This window comes from Chanos chanos, chromosome 1, assembly GCF_902362185.1.
Source record: "Chanos chanos chromosome 1, fChaCha1.1, whole genome shotgun sequence".
NCBI classification, from domain to species: Eukaryota; Metazoa; Chordata; class Actinopteri; order Gonorynchiformes; family Chanidae; genus Chanos; species Chanos chanos.
Window position 1 is genome coordinate 18078326 of NC_044495.1, and position 18076 is coordinate 18096401.

General features: G+C 39.4%; 2 protein-coding genes across 3 annotated transcripts in view; one reads left to right on the plus strand and one right to left on the minus strand.

Moving 5' to 3' along the window:
- syn3 (synapsin III) overlaps positions 1-18076 on the plus strand; it is a 65058-nt gene that overhangs the window by 21836 nt on the left and 25146 nt on the right. For both annotated transcript variants that reach the window (XM_030768879.1, XM_030768887.1), the window contains exons 4-5: positions 609-765; positions 1317-1406. In XM_030768879.1, the coding sequence (XP_030624739.1) occupies positions 609-765; positions 1317-1406 (247 nt within the window). The remainder of the gene's footprint in view (positions 1-608; positions 766-1316; positions 1407-18076) is intronic.
- On the minus strand, positions 4054-17289 carry LOC115807753 (metalloproteinase inhibitor 3). Its single transcript, XM_030768899.1, has 5 exons — positions 17076-17289; positions 10022-10104; positions 8842-8953; positions 7108-7229; positions 4054-4251 (listed from the first exon to the last, which is right to left on the minus strand). Exons 1-5 carry the CDS (start codon positions 17203-17205, stop codon positions 4054-4056), a joined length of 645 nt encoding a protein of 214 aa, XP_030624759.1. The 5' UTR covers positions 17206-17289.

The window sequence follows — 18076 nt, forward strand, 5'->3', positions numbered from 1 at the left end:
TTATCAGATACAAGTGTAAGCAGGCGATATCAGTCAGACATCAATGCTTACAGAAGATATACACCTAAGAAAAAAATCACTCAGTATCACAATCTTGAATTCTGTTTTTGTGTCCAGAAAAGCAAACATAAAACAAGAGAAAAAAAAAGAAAAGAAAAAAAAACCCTACCTCGTGTCAAAATCCAAATTCACTGTCTGTGATTAAAAAAAAAATAATTAAGGCACTTAGGTAAAAGCAAACATACTGTTGTGATATCTACGCCGTTCTACATTTGATCTTAGCAACGTTCTAAAGCCTCTGTGGACTCTTTTCTTCCATATTATGAAGGTTTGGATTAGCGTAGTTTTTATATTGGTTCCAGTCATTTTAATTAATGATTTGATGGTTTTATTATTGTTTAAATACCAGAGTGCTTTTGAGAAGTGTAATTTTTCAAATATGTGATTGACACATGAACCACATGTATGTACAGCATTTGAAATATTGGCCATGCCCCAGCTCTACACAGCAGCACTCCCTGCCCGTGTGACCTCACTTTCTTAATTAGTAGGTTCTAGACATTTTAAGTTCATGTCATCTTAGGATACATCTTGTTTTGTTTTTCCAGGTCATTCAAGCCAGACTTTGTCCTGATTCGTCAGCATGCCTATAGCATGACCCCAGGTGAGGACTTTAGGAGTTTGGTGATTGGCCTACAGTATGGGGGCGTGCCTAGTGTGAACTCATTGAGCTCCATCTACAACTTCTGCAGCAAACCCTGGGTGGTATGTATCTCTCAAAAACAAAACAAAATAACAACAACAAAAAAAAAACAGTTCTAACATATTCTGTGGAGCTGCTCAGTGAGAAACCAGGCAGAGCTACACACACAGCACTGCAGTGGCAGCTCCACACTGATTTATTTGTGTTTATTTGTTGTGTTTATTTATGTAGAGCTGAAACACGTGTCTCGGGGCAGATGCAATAGCGCAGGCTACGCTCACACTGATGCTCTTTCTCCAACCTCTCTCAGTAAAGAAAAAAAAATGAGCTGGTTCAAAAACCAGCCAGGTTTAAAATGTTTTGTTAGACCCCAAACCAGACAAAACATGTTTTAGATTTAGACAAAACATGGTGGAAGTGAAGGCTGGAGGATGGGAAAAACAGGGTTGGAGCTCTGAGATTTCATCTTGATGACTCTTCGCTTGCCAGGCAGATATCTCATATTTCAGATTTGCTTTGAAAATACTATCCTCAATGGACTTTGATGCGTTTTTATACCGTGATGTAGAGTGATGCATTCTGAGTGATTATCCCCATATGTTTTTATATGCAGTTCTCCCATATGATCAAACTCTTCCACACCTTGGGCCCAGAGAAATTTCCTCTGAATGAGCAGACATTCTATCCCAACCACGCACAGATGGTGAGTATCTCGGTTTCTAGATTTTCTGTCTATGGTTCTTCGTGACTCCAACTTCAAGAATAGAATCAAGAAATAGTTTACTATATTCTTATTGGATTTGAATCTGATTATATACACTTGAGACTTGGAGGAAGGTGAGTGCTTTAATCATTCCAGACATACATTTTTCATTAAACCTTTATTATAAAAATATAAAACACAGAAATTAAAAATCAAACATCTGTATGTCCTATAAGAAAATGAACGCCCCTCAGGACCCAGTTTATACACACACTGTACATGAAAACTCAGTACTCAGTCTTGTCCTTAATACAAGTCCTCAACAGGGTTGACCAGAGCAGGGTGTGTTTCTGTGTTAAGAAGACAGTATATTTACACTAACATGAACCACAAAAATAAAGAGACAAGTATGATGGCTCAGCATTTTAGAGAGAACCTGGCTAAACGAGTAGAGAATGCTTATGTTAGGAGACTGAGTGACAGATGAATGGCACATGCATCACTCCACTCCAGCAGTAACTCTAAGCAAGGCTATTAATCATCACGTCAGACGGGAACTTGGTTTGAGTTTGCCACAAATCCATGAACAATCCAATGTGTGAATTATGGCAGTTAACCTGCCTATAACCTGAAAAAAATACCAATTCATTGCCAGTGAAGTCTGGCATGTTAAGTTCTAATGGCTTTTGACTAAATTCATGACTCAAGGTATCTGAAAGCTTTACCTTAACCCGAAGGTGTCATCTAGAACAGAGGGATTCAAACAGATGTGAAAGACATCAGATAAGACAAAGGTAATGATGTACTAAGTTTAACCAGTGTTCTCTCTTGCTGAGCCACCTCAGTCTTGGACAGAGGAATGAACTGAAGATACTGTGAATACTCCCCAGGCGGACAACAAGAGAAAAAGAGTTTAGTGACAGAATCATTATTTTCAACTGTTCTTCTGAAATAGTTTAATACTTATACACATTTACAGAAATACTTTTTTTTTGTCCTTAACTATAACCTCTGACTAACTGGTGAAGCTTTGAAAAATACCCAGAACATGAGTACCAGAATGGTAATGCGTCAAATCAGTTAAGTACCATCAGACCAGTATGTATTCAGACGTGTTGGTTTGAATTTAGCGTTTGATAAATTCATTCATTGTCATTAAATGAAATAACTGGCAGTGTAGGTAACAAAATGGTGGATTGTGAAGGCTAGTGTTATTTGGCTGATTTTTGATTCTTTAAACTCCTTAAATGCACCATGCTGGACATGAGCTTCACCATCAGTACACTGTAATCATGTTTCAGAGGTTTTAGTCAGGTTACAGTTTCTTAGCTTATATCATAAACAGCAAGGAAAAAACAACAGAAATAATAAATTGCATCGAAATCACTCTGCTGAAGAATAAGTATCTGTCTGATTTGTGCTGCAAGGTTCGTTTTTAGCCATGCTAATAGTTGGAAAAAATATACATCTTTTTTTTGCTGCTGTTTGTGATTAATAATAGGAATATATTCTTTGTGTGATTATAGTACTAAAAATGAACTCTGTAGCACAAACTGCAGGTGAAGCAGAGATGTTCCATAAATAGGTATTTTACAGTATAAACTGTGAGCAGGTGTATACTTGTGTATACATACATGTACAGTTAATTGTATAATTAAAAATCATTAAATATCAATATTTTAAATGAAAATAACTTCTGTGACAGGTACAGGTATTGCTGCCATAATTATGTAGACACAGACATTTAATCTGAAAGTGTGTGATATAGCCAGGCATTACTGTGGGGATACTAAGAACAGATTTAAGTCTTTTATATTGTGTGTACATCAGTTACTGTGAGCGTTACACACAATACACTGTAGAGTTTTACTATTATTGTAATATTATATTATTACTCCTGTATCATGCTCATTTTATGAGTGAATGAAGCTATCACAGTTGTGAAAGTTGTTAAAATATTCCCCCCGAAAAAATTACAGTAGAAGACAAGGAACCTAATTTCAAGGGCAGGGTGGGAAATGGTTGAAAAATAGATTTTCTTGTTCACTGATTTTTATTTATTTATTTTTTTTTTTTTTTGCAATGGAATTTATCTGATTTCTGTTGTAAAATTGTTACTAGTATTATTACATTATTATTCCATTGACATTGACAGAGTTATATCATAGATTTACACACATAAAACTGCTGCACTTTGAAAATGCCAGATCTTGTTAAGCTATGTTTTGCGCATGATGGCTCATATGTTGAAGTTTTAAAACATATGAGCATAAATGGATATGTCGGTTTGAAAATGATGCTGACGATCCATAAATCCAACAGACCACCTTAAAGGCCCTGATTCATCTCTTGTCTCCCACTATAACTGAACTCTCTGGGTACAGTAACTCTCTTTACTTTGTGTGTGTCTGTATCTATAGTGATAGAGTACTGCAGGCAAGAGTGGGCAAAACCATACAATTACACTGTTGTCCTTAAGTACTGTCTACATCAAAAGTGCTACCACTGCAGAGAGCGAGGCACTGCTAGATTGGTGTAATCAGCAGGACCATGGATAATAAGTGGAGTGAATGAAGGTGTTTGAAAGGATGGAAAAAGAGTGGAGGAGAGGTGGAAAAAGGGGATGAGCCTAAGCAGAGTGACTCATTCAAGGGTCGGTGGTGTTTATGGTGGTTTTGTCACGTGTGGTCATGCCCCGGTACCAGCTACAGTAGCCCTCCTTCTGCTGAATGCAGGCGTAGTGCCGGGACTGGTAACCGGGGTAGCCGAAGTGGGACAGCATGTCCGTCCACAGGCACTCGTTCTTTGATGTCACAAAGCAGGGCAGGTAGTGACAGGGTTTAATCTACAGAGAGAGGAGCGACACTACAGATGTAGCTTTAAAGCAGAAAAAAAAAATAAAAGTCAACAGCTCTGTAGACTCACTGTGTTAGCTGGCCCTTTTCTGAATGGCATTAGCTAAAAAAAAAACAAAAAAAATCAAACAAACATACAAGAGATCCCTTTTTTGTACTTTGTTTTCATTTTTAACAATTTCTCAGAATCATGAGATTTTTTAAGTTCTTCATTTTCACTAAATTACAAAAAGAGCACTTCATTTTTTTTATTTAACAAAATGAGTCTACAATAAGGAACATATCAACAAAGAGCAGAGCGGATGTAGCTGTTTGATCAAGCATTAAGCCAAGTCATTTTCTGTTCATCGAGACAACGTGCTGACAAAGAGAAAAGTGATTGTATGAGAGTACTTTGCAGGCACAGGTTTGCACTGGATTACCAATGTCAATATGTGTGCTTTGCCATTTTTCTTAAAGGACTGTTTTTCTGAAACTCTTCTTATTTTTAGTTTCTTTTTTAAAGTTTATAGTTGCAACTATACCAAGTCATTTTAGGACACAGATTATCTTAATTGGTTGCCTTTCTTCTCAAAGGATGAAATTCTCAAAAGACTTTTTTCCACTTGTGTTGTCTTCGTTGATTATTGGGGGGGAAATAAATTAAAACCCCAGATGTAATGAACAGCATATGGGCGAGAGGAGTATAAAATATGTGAAGAAATGTATTACTGTAATATAAATACATCTAACAAATGTGTGAATTTAATTTCACAGCCCCTTCAGTTATCATTTCCTATTCCAGGTGTCATTTGAATAGAAGCTACGCTAGTTATGAGCCTCTTGTTGAGCTGTACACCTGCACATTAAAAAGGGGTACCATTCCACGCTTGCAGTTTGAAAGGGACTGCTGCTCTAGACATGTTGTATAATAGTAGGCAGAAGAGTTAAGTGCACACTCAAGACAAACATAATCAGCGTGCTGTATTTTTGTCTATTGTGAATACAGGTAGCTCTAAACCTGTGGATCTTATTAACCATGAGGATTCTTAAAAAAAGAATGTTGGAAATGCAATTCATCTAACTTGGTTAAAGACTGAGGCTGAAGAATTCTTTTGAAAAGAAAGTCAGATACGTTTAAGTTCGAGAACTGATTTTATGCATGCACCATGCACCATCTTGACTCAGTTGAAACCTAATTAGGAGCTTAGCTCTGATCGCTTGCTTGCTTGTATATTTCTGTAACATTATGCTCTGTGTCATTACAGAGTTTCATATAAACATGGCTCGCACACACCAGCTGTAGATCATCATCTGTCAATGCATCCGTAGCATGTCAATGTAAGTGTGATGATTTGACTGCGACTGAGTTTGACAGTGGCATTGAGCCGTGAAAAGAATGCAGAAGCCAGCTTGTGCACACCTATATGCATACATATACACACACTCTCACTCTTTCTCTAACACACACACTCACACATTCACAACCACATTAACACCAGGGACCCACTGGAAGGTCATCACTGCTGACTCAAAAGCTATGGAGACGAATCATTTTGAAGGGGTGCCGAGGCAAATTCCTCATGACAGAATCATTTTGATTGGCACAAGCTAGGACCTTAGCCAGTGTGGTTTTGTTCAGGCCTTTTTGCTTATTTGTACAGCATTCATTCTGGCGAGGAATGAGTATTGGAGTGGAGAGTGGAAGAGGTGATATCCCAGTTAATTAAACACTGACTATGTGTAAACAAATATAGTGTCCGTCATTACCGCTCCACATGTTTTTTATAGAGAGACAGTGCACAGTTTGCATGGTCTTCAATCTAGAAGCTTGTATGAGTTGTCTTGAGTAAGGTATGTATGCTGGTCATGTAGGCAATGGATGCAGATGAGGGCATAGCAAAACCCTTAAATACAGAAAATTACAAGTGATAGCTGGAGTGTGTATGAACTGGTTGCACATTGAGTGGGATCTCCAATCTGGGGAATTGTGGTCTTGGACTATCAGGGAAAGTAATTTCAATAAAACCATTTCATATTCCCGAAGGACCTATAGATCTTTCTCTCACATTACAAGACAGAAACATCTGCACAGATTGCTGTAGTGCTCTAGGACCTTAAAATCTGATTATGAAAAAAGAGCTTTTAGTCTGTGTTCAGTCTGTCCTTTATGTGTGTGTGTGTGTGTGTGTGTGTGTGTGTGTGTGTGGCTGTATGTGTATTTCTCAGGCATTCCAGGGTAACTACTGCAGTCCGCCCTCTATTGCAGAGCAAACAGAGGTGTACATTCTACAGCCACTAAACTGCCAGTTATGCCAAAATGCCTCACATCTGGAATCCAGAGCTTTGTAGTTTTTCAGGATCATTGAATGATGCATACAATGTATAGAGGACTGACCTGAATTAAATTACCTCAATGCTTTCAGAGAAATGTGGAATAGAGAGTATTAAGCAGTCATCAGAATCAATAACAAGTAATAATATGTCAAAATTGCAGCAACGTTTTGTTTATACTGCTGTAACTGGAAAGCATTTAACAATTTAACAGTGATGCTATCGCCTTTTGTATCTCCGTGATTGATATAAGGCTGGCTTTTGAACTTGTCTTCTAATGCGTATAGTTTCAGTTGTCATCCAGTATTGTGGAAGTTTTCAGTGCCAACAAATTGCCAGAGCCCAGTGAAAGAGTGTGTGTTAGTATCTCAGAGCAGTGTCATGTGTTGATAGTGTAGCAGTAAGTTGTTCCTAGCTCTGCCCCTTCCCTGGCCCCTCCTCTTCATCTTGTTGCGGTGGCCCACACGCCCACCATGTTGACCTCTGTGCTTTTTCTGCTCCCAATCAGAGGGGGTGCAGGACCTGCCACTCACCCTGCAATTGCAACCCAGTTGGTAGCGGTGGTTGATGCCTTTCTTCTGCGCCAGAGAGAGACGTTCCCATCGCTCGTTAAAGTTGCACAGCCCTGTGTAGACCTTGCCATCATATACACGACCTGAAAAGAATAATGATGATCTGATTATACCGCACAGTACTGATGGAATATTCACATGGGTTAAACACTGGCACAGTGACTAAATGTTAATGTTTTCTTGTGAAAAACAACCTTACGTTTTCACGTTTGCTGAAAATAAGCTCTTATATCACTTACACCCTGCCTTCAGTCAGCACTGAATACTGCATCTCCAAAACGACTGAAGATCAAATGTCAAGTGCATATTTTAGCTCATTTCATAATCACTTTGCTGCATTCTAATCGTTCTCCACTGCTCCAGCAGCAGCTGCAGCCTTGAATGGCTCAAAAAGTTTAAACTACAGTAAAACAGTGTTGCATAGAGAGCGCATATTAAATGTCTTTCTATATCTGAATTTGCAAAGGTCCTTTGACACCTATTTTTAGATTTTGCCTGTTTGTGGCTTACCACCACTGTCAGGATCACAACCTCTGCAACAGGTGCACTATGCCAGCCTGGAGTCGTAGCACGGCGGTATTCGAACGAATAAAAAAAAAGGTTGGTGGTACGTTATATCCCCAGTGCTCTCTGATCATCACATACAGATTATTTTAGGCGCTGGTAAAAAGAGATGTTATCAGGCAGTCATGTGTACAGCATGCTCCCACGCAGTTAATCGTGGTGAGGACATGCGGTCTTGATCAAAGCGAATTTACTAGACTGATCTGTCGTATTTAAAAGGCTCATAAAGAATGCTGATTCCCAGCACCCAGAGACCAGACCCAATTATAGAATCCAAACGAGTATGGGATGACTGTGTGACTCGATCCTGCTGAGATGCAACAAACAAGCTCTTATGTTGCCTGGCGATCCTCTGAGAGGCCTCCTCTCCAAACCACCTCATACTCTTGTGTTTACTGTTTCACGCAGTGAGAAAGTACGCAACAGAAAACAGTTCAGAAACCTGCCAGGGATGTGACAAATACTGTCCCTGGACCCCAAATAGCACACGATAAATGCCTTGGTTATACTTTGCCAGAACTTCCTGGAGATTATTAATTATGAGCGTTTGAGAGTAAAGTGTTTTGTTTTGTTTTTTCCAAATCCTATTTTTTGCCCAGAGGATAGGAAACAGCCGTCAGTAAGACTTGCACAGTAGTATGCTGGAGCTGCTAAACAGTGGGAAAGTTTGTGTCACTGGGAGCAGTTAAGCAGCTCCTCGGGGGGCCTGCATTTAAACCAAACAAACTTCTGCTGCCGCTAGCAACCCTGCCATTGTGGTGGTGCGCTCACTGCAGAAAGACAGCACAGCGAGTATGCCCACAAGCCTGAAGTGCCCCTGGGTTCAGTTTCATGGAGCATTGTCACTCAGATTTCTTCTGTTGATTTTCTTTTCTTATTTGTTGTCTTCATTGCTCAGTAATATGCAAACTTAGGCTGCCCGTTTTGCTAATAAAAACTCTAATTGTTTTAGCATATGCAGATTATTAAGTTGAGATGTCACTCCTGGTATTTTATTGCTCACCATAAAATGATTCACAACTTTTTCACCATAAATATAATTACTTTGTTCTGAAGAGTTAATGGTTTTGTCTAAAGCAAGCATCATCTGCTTGCACACATCAGTGCTACTGAAATGCAGGAGTGGCTTACCTGTGATCAGGTACTGGTATTTGTTGATGTCAAATTTGACTCCGCACAAACTCTCGGAGGCATCTGTGTAGATGTGCTGAACATGCAGCATCTTGTTGAATCCCTTGTACATCTGTAGGACAAAATAAATATTTATAAACCAAACAAAATAAACTTGGTTTATTGAAGTAAAACAATATTTCAGTGACATCGTTAACAATTAAAGTGGAGGATTGATATTTCCCTAAACTTCTAATAAAATACAACAGTACTTTTCTTGTCAACTTTGTTTTGTACAATGCTTTGAATTTGGACGAGGAAGCCAGTGAGGTCACAGAAAACCACATCAAAGAATTACACAATTGCAATAACTAAGCCGTTATGGCACTGGGACTATGCATCATGACTTTAATCCTTTTTTTAAGTACACAAGTAAACTCAAGATCAAAACTTGAGTAAAACAAAGCAAATGTTTGCATTGTGAATTGCTGTTTTGTCTGTTATGATTTATTTGTCCTGGAAACAACAGGAAATCCCTGTTTAGACACTCAGAAAAACAAGTACAGACTGTTAAAACTGGACACTGTGACTAGAAACTTTGAGTTCATGGGAAAACTAAAAATATTCCACTCAGACAAGTTTTCATGGAAACTTTATTGGCAACAATGCCCATTTTTTGTGATTTAGTCCACAGGCAGGCAGTGACTATAGATCATCACAAGGCTGTTAGCCCAGTAGCACATTCAAAAGGTTAATATGGATTAAATAAAGCAAACTCAACAGAATTCAAGAGTTAAAGAAGAATGTATCAGAATTTGTACATATTAGATATCCCTTAGCAATTCCATTTTCAAAATTCACCTTCAGAAAAATGAAAAGTAAGTTTTTCTTAGAAAACAACTGCGTACTACTTCAGGTTTATATTGCATGCCTGTTATGTCAGAGTAATGTTGTCACAGGTTAATCATGAGTGAGAACTGTTATGTCATCCATGAAAAAAAATATATTCCTGCACCAAATAGACCAGTAAGTTAACAGTTGAAATGCGGCCCATTCCATTTACTGGGCAATATTAATTCTAATGGCAAATGCTGAGGTTGTAGCTAATCTGTTACTCAACACCAATGCTGCAATGTACCCCTTGACATTGCATTTCTTATGGTTTACAGTGTAATGCAGAGCTCTAATGGAGGAAACTTACCTTCATCTGTTTGACAGTGTAGCGCATGGTGCCAAAAGGCCCATCCTTCAATAGCTTTTTGCCCACCACTTTGGCCCGGATCACTGCAAAGAGAGCACATGGACACTGCCTGGTTAATGTCAGAGCACCTGGGCCAAACTGTCAGAGAGACAACTAAAAGTGATTGGCATATGTCCAGGATTTCGTACAGTCTGTAAACACAACTTTGCTTTATGACAACTTGTCATTTCTGTGTGAAACTAGGGCTAAAGAAAAATGATAAATGGCTATACTGAAGTGTGTATTCATTACACAGATAAGATGACAGTATTTAATTTATCTTCAGGGCACTCAGAGTTCATTTGAACGGAAAAACAGACACATGGTGCATGAGGAAGTATGGAAAATTTAGTTACAACACTGCCTGAGACCACAGAAATACAGCAATAGTTTAGGCCTACTAGCTGTCTTTCTTAGAGACACATGGATTGAGTAAAGGGATAACCAAGACAGATGAATAATTATTGTTCATTTACTTATTTTTCCCTGTAATTGGCTAACACTTATAAGGAACTCTGTCACAGCACAGTTAGCCAAGGGTCCGGCATGATGCTGGCCAATGGGGACTAATTTATGTGCATATGAATGCCTCTCAGGGGAACCAAAATGAGGCCATGTTAGTTTTATACCATCTTTTCTCTATCACTGCAGGGCTTCACCATGTGTTTCTTAACCCATGTGTGTTTCCTTAGGGTTGCTCTCAGATTGTGTAGAAACCCAATACATTGATGATATCAGGCATGGCCCTCACGTAAACACCAGTTTGGCTTAAAAACCTGATTTGTTTGCTCTTTTGCCTGCACAAAGTGGGTGGGTCTATTGTGAATGAGCAGATTTACTTGTAAGGGCTCATTTGAGCCAGTGAAGAGCTGTTCCCCTGAGTACCTATTTCAGCTCTGTTTCCTGAGCAACATCTTATGCAGCACCATCAGAGTGTGAAGTTCACCTGCTCCCCCATCCTTCCCTTCCCCCAGCGGGAGGGATGGAAGGGGATGGCGGACATAACTCATAGCGGAGATGTTTGTTATTGTTCCTGCTGGAATTTCCTTCCCACATTTCTTAGACGCTTGCATTCCACAGCCTGCACCACCAAAAAGAGAAAGGAACTGCATTCCTTTGAACGTTTAAGAGGATGAAGGTTCCAGCATCTTCTTCAGTGTTATCTGTTGGCTTGCTCTAGTCCCCAGAGAGAGGAGTGGACTGTCACAATGAAGGAAAAGCCACTGTGGTTGGGCTGATCACGTCACATTATCAGCCACACGCGTCTGAGAACTTTACTGACTTCAGATTAATTAAACTCATTTTCCATCAACTGGGATGAACTGTACCCAATGGAATATATCCCAATTGTTGAGGGATGAGTCAAAGTTATCCTAAGTCATTCAATGCCAAAAACAGATCTCCTCAGCAAGGTCAAGTGTTCGTCAAGGGCCCAGCATCAAAGTACTGGGTTCAGAGTTCATCACATTGAACAAGAACACAAGACAAGAAACTCATTAGATGTTTGGTGTGCTGCAGGAGATGGCAGTCTCTAATTGGGAGGTGCCAGTATCATTGGTTCGTGGGAATGTGTGGAAAGCCACAGCTGCTTGCAAGACCAAGGATTTGCATCATTCCCTCCTGTGACCTCTCAACCTCTTATACTCTGACACTCTTATTGGTCCCTGCTGGCCATGTGTATTTACTCATGACCACAGAGTTTCCTTCGACTGCAGCTCCACTGCACCCCTGAACTAAGTGGCAAATAAAGAAATGACAAATATTTATATAACCTAATTTTAAAACCACAGGGACAACATATGATATCCACCTGACCAGCAGGAGTTACTTCAGTCCTCCAATGGGTGCAGCAGCTAAACTTTAACAGCTATATTTAAGTTACCCTACTCTTTTCCCTCCACAACAGAAACATCCATTACTGCCAGGTGCTATGTACTCACTGCTATGGCAAACATATTCATGCTTTGCAGAGCAGTTCACTCACATTGTGGAGTGTCAGTGGCACTTTGCAACAAGAGGTAACTAGGTTACAAGAAAAGAAAACCAAAATGTGAAGGATATAACACAATATAATGTACTGCAAGGAATATGACACAAACCTCAGTTTTTAGAAACTGAAGCATTGACATGCTAATGTCTACACAGGTGGCACTATAATTTAGTCTCCAGAGGTAGCACTTGAAGGTGCTCCACATGCAGTGAAAGAGTCTCAGTCACACGACAAACTCATCAAACTGCATGTACAGAAAAGAGAAAAACAGGCAGCCTGGCACTGAGCAAATTGCCTCTGAAAGCAAGGAAATGGGTGGTAAGAGATGTAAAATGGAAATCCATTTGACAAAAATGGGTAACATGTATTTTTGGGGAGCAAGGCACATTTGCATGTGAATGCCTATGTATATCAGCTGAACTGATCACATTTCAGGAACGAGTTTGGTAATTTTGAGCTAAAAGAGTATGCGAAAGAATATGTCAGTATGTTTGCTTTAAAAGTAAGTTCAATGTTCTGTGGTATTTAATTTGTTTGAATTTGTATATATGTAAGGAAAAGAGTTTATGTTTCTAAGGCAGAAATGCCCTGCTTGTGGGCCTTATATGGAGTGACTAGTAGGAGGACAGGGAGCCTCTACAGCATACGCACTAGTGTGGGCACTCAAAGAGCGTCACTAATCCTTTCCCTGAAATTAGATTGCCGATGTAAAGGCCTCCTCTGTGTTACTGCACTTGACCTGAATAGAGAGATGTGTAGTGTACACCCACTGCTTTGCCACAGACCAAAAACCTGCAGTGTCCTTTTGCTGTAAATGGAACAACCTGATCAGAATATAAAACCAATCAAAACATAACCATGTGTTGCTTACAAAAAGTCTCGTACGTTTGTTTTATGGGGTGTAGATACTGACCATGCAGCTTGTGATCAGTAGACCTATTTTGTAATAGAGCACCACAGAGTGAAACTGACTGCTGTGCTGATCCACAGTTACCTTCAGGGCCTCAATACTAGACCACCGTGTCAAAAACTGATCATACCAAATGTTAATTAAGTATGTCATTGCAAATGTGTTTCTCTGTCTGAACTGTATAGAACTGTCTTACAGCAAATCTTATCATAGTTCTAGGGGGAAAAAAAGTCGTTTTTTATGCAACCTAGAGTTGCATGAATGTTCAAAGGTAGGAGGTACTGGAAAACACATGCCGGCTAAAACACCATCTTTAACAGCTGTAATCCTTTGTGCCTGTGCGTTCAATGCTGTGACACTCCTGCTTGGTACAGTCTGAGCACATCCAGGTTGCTACACATAAACACAGCCCTACCCACATCTCAATGCCTTGAGAACCAGGCACATTAGTTGGAATTTAATCACAGAGAGCAAAGTTTAGGCTGCAATGCTAATCTTGCTAATGAAAGCCCCTTAGTTAAGCAGCACGGGGTGAATGGCCTTTTTCAGTGACCTCTACAAATGTGGCTAAGTGGGTCACAAAATCAACATTGTGAAAGTCAAGGCTTGAGGTATGCAGTAATCATTTGGGGGGGGGGGGGGGGGGGGGGGGTTCGACACACGCCCCCCCCATCTCTGGAGAATAGGTGCACTAATGGCTTGATTGAGGAGAACTGCATTTAAAGTTCTCATCATTTGAATGCTGGTTTAGAAATGTGGAATGTTCAATGTACTGACAGAAGAAAAATCACGGCAGAAGTGTGAGAAATGGGTTTTTGATCTGCCTTTTTTCCTCTCCCTCTTTACTGTCAGATCAGAATTGTAAGGCAAGATTGCATATGACATTTCTGATTCAACGCCTCACTGTTGATTACAGACTGGGTCTCAAATGGAAATGAGTCATCACTGCATTGCCTTTGAAGTCAAAAAGACAAAATGAGCAATTTTCCTCTTAAAACATCCAAGTTAAAGAGAATGTCTGTCTTTAATTTCATTCTGTAAAGAGCCGCATATGAGCACTATTCTCTCTTTATGAACTACAACATAACATACTGTAATTTAACTCCCAGGGACAAGGTGATTGTGTCCTATTAAAAACTTTTTAATTTTCAATATTTACTTTCTTAAGATAAACATGACAGGTGGATACTTGGTGTGTTTTTAGTCATTACTAATCACATGTTACAGTCATCACATGCTAGCATATCATTTCAGAATGGGAATCCTTTGAACATTTATAAGGTTTATCCTAAATAATGATGCAGTATCAAAACTTTGAGGTCTGTGCCAAATGTTTCACATGTAGAATCCATGATGGCAAGATAGCTCTGATGTATAATATATCTGTGCATGTAATGAGATTACAATTTACGTCTGTACATCTTATATCTGCATATTTCCAATGAAATGATCATTATTAATGTGTTATTTTGTGTGCTTAATCACCAACAATATACTCATCAAAAGCAACCCTATTTCTCCGACAAAGCCTTTTTTCTAATCTATAACTACGCAGGAAAATTAAGAGACATAAGAGAGTTTTATTGTCATTGTTAAGGACAACGAAATTACAAATTCAAGTTCTACTGAAGATATCTTTGAGAGCTTGATATCTTATATACTTGAACTCTTGCATCAAAATATAACACCGATGACATATTCTGCAATTTACATACTCGAGGTTAATTACAGATAATTGCTGTGCAGCTCATATGAGTGTGACTGCACATCTATAATGAGAAAGGAGACTGTCCTGACAGATGCATTAAGCCAAGTGCATCTGATTTAGCCTGATCCAAGTGAGGAATGCATACAATGTGTGGCTGCTTTTAATCCAGCCGTGCTGTAATGCTGCACTGTGGGAGGGAAAGAAATCATAGTGTGGGTTGTTCAGCATTCAGATGAGCTGAGGGTCTTGAAAACGGGATTTTTTTTTTTTTTTGCTAGGCTCACTAGTCTTTCTGGCACTTTACAGAGAGTCCCAGTTTTCTGGGCTGAGTCTGGCTCCTATTCTATGAGATGAGCCAGATTAAATCACATGAAAGATGCTGTTTGATTCGGCATCGTTCAGGGAAAGCAAGCACAGTCACTGTGTATTTTCAAGCCTTGCATTTCAGTGCCTCAGGCTTCCATCTCATGTTATGGTAATGCTTAATGAGCACTTGATGCTGTATAAGCCAAACGTCCTTTACTGGTAAGTCATAAGGAAGAATGGTATTTTAAAACAGTTTCTATATTTAAGAAAAACAAAACAATATATCCCTTTTTTCCCCCCACTCCAGTCCTGCCTCAAACATGTTTTATCAGCTACAATAGGGATCACTGTCAGACAGAAAACCCCCATGGTAATGTCACCACCCCACCCAAAAATGCTTTCCTCTTTCTCTGAAGGAGTGAACCAACCTACTCAATCAAATGAGACAAATGTTGTTCTCTTAATGACTTGCTCTCTGTTGCTCTGACCAGCAGTCAGAGATAGCCCATTATAGGCATCAGCCTTGAATCCCATCTTGCAGTGCACAGGGATGGTTGAATACACATGTGGGATGGTTGAATACACATGTGGCCCTGTCGGCAGTCTCATTCTGACCACACAATACCTCCTCTCATCCAGCAGCCACCCATGCTTCCGTCCTGTTACATTTACATTAACCTCCTTTCCCTACTTCTGCCCCTACTCCTCCACGTGGATCACCTTCAGGCATTTGTCATTTAATCCTCATCAAAGACACCCTTGTTCATCCAAAAAGTTGGTTTCAACTTACAGACCAGGCAAAGATAGTAGTAGACATTCAAAATGGGGCCTGAATACCACTCAGACTGTTTAGTGAATATTTTTAATGGGTATTTCTCTATAGCATTCCCTGATAAGACAGCTGATAAACTTATGTTGATATCAGTGGAAGTCTTGCTTTGACATTCACTCCTCTTAGATGAAGCAAAAGCAAACTCTACTTCAAGAAGCACAGTATGACCACTGCAAGGAAATACTCTTGGAATTAACACAGTACAATTGCAAAAAGGCAAAATTAATAGATAACTTCATAAGCACTACTTGGGTGTGTACATGGCCAGTTTACCTCCTAAATAACAATAAAAATGTTAACAGCTGTTGTACCTTCTTAAAAAAATTTAAAATAAGTAGGTCAAACTCATTTGAACATGCAATTTATTTTTCAAAAACTAGAGAAAAAATAACATGTAAACAGTATATCCCAGCTTTGAATTATTAGACTATACAGTTACTATACTTTAGATTTTTTTTCACAGGTTCATGGGGGACAAGATTTTTTTTTATTATCATCACAGAATTTAGTTCCATAGCTGGTTTCTGCTGACCCATATTCTGGCTGTAAAATAATGTATGGTAAACAGGTCCTCTAATACTCGGGCAGTAATTGGGGAATTAAGTTCAGATGTCTTCGTTGGTAACCTCCACACATGGGTGCAACATTCAAGTGGCAGTAAAATACTTGGCCAGCCACTGTCTGCTTGCTCTGTTTTATTGCTCAGCAAGAGGTCATTTGCTCTGAAAAACATTATGCTCGCTAGGATCTGTTTCCATGGTTACTGTTAACTCTTCACTCTCTCCAGAGACAGCACGGAACTTTCACTTTTGTTTAAAAAAAGAGAAAATTTTAGCATTTAAGGTAACTTTAACCCCCCCTAAAATTAACCACTCGCTACATTTGTAACATCGTTTTGGAGAAGTTTTCGAACTTCTCGGTAGCCATTGCCACGTTTGTAACGTGGCAGCTGGACTCCCTGGCTAATGATATCCATTGGACCGCTCATTTATTTTAGTTGACACCGGTCAGAAAGCTGCTTGTAGTTTTTTGACACTTTACACTAATTGTCCTAAACTAATTTAAGATTTTTTTTAAAAACTATATCTTATTTCAGTCATTATTTATAAAGGTGATTTGTATAAGCAAATACGCATCAGGGACCAACTTTTAATAAACACTCTTCACACACATTACAGAACAGGGTCAGTGTCATGATTAGCAGAGACATTGGAAAAGCTCCAATGACCCTTCGTTTTAAAGCACACTTGTCAATAAACATGCTCTTACCTATGTCAGAGTTGCAGTACGCATCTTGTGGATGTGACGGCGCGCAAGAACAAGCTTCTGTAAGCTGGCTGATTTGCAAGCTGCTGAAAACAAACAGAATGCTTAACAACCGATGGTGAAGCGTCTTCATTTTGTTGCAGGTTCTGGGAATGATAAACTTTCCTTGTCGCTTGTTTCTGGTTGTTGCGAGTTAATCTCAGCTCCGCTGCTTATGTCCACTCAGCTTGTGCTGACTTCAAGACTTGCCTGTCAGTGCTACTCGGTCCGCGAATCACAAATTACATATAGTGCGCGAGTTCAGAACGCCACCCACTACCTCTCCAGATCCACCGCACGACGGCCAATCACGACACGATGATGCCATTTAAAAATAACACAGGCATGACATACTGGCACCGACTGTACAATGAGCGATTTTTTTTTTTACTGAACCACCTCTTTTTGATTCTCTGGTTGCATTTCTCCATTGTGAGCAAAAGCTACTGGAAAATTACTACTTTATGGATAACGTTATAGCAATATGTTGCTCGGAGTGTTTTGGGTTTTTTTTTTTTTCCCTATCTAAAAGGGGCACATAAACTCCACACACACCTATTAACAATCAGTCAGAAATTCTAGTCTTTAAAAAATGCTACTAATTGTGATCTGTATACGCTACAGACACTTACAGCACAAACAATTCAGCCTCTGTCACTAATGACTTGTGTTAGATGTTTTGTTGAAATGAAATGCTTCTTGTGGTGAATGGAATATGGTAATATTTAACGGACCATGAAGCAGGAAAGCAGTGGTGAGGATTACTGAATGTATTTAACTAAATCATTTTATGCTACAGGTTAATGTATCTTTTGTTTTCTTCATTTCTTTCATTTGTGTGCCTAATGGCAAATTAGACATTCCTGAGCTTGGAGATTTGTGTTCATCAGTGTGATTGAAACTGATGAAGCACCTCAGTTTTCTGACAGGGACATGTTTATGTCTAACAGTGCTCTTTGCTGTCA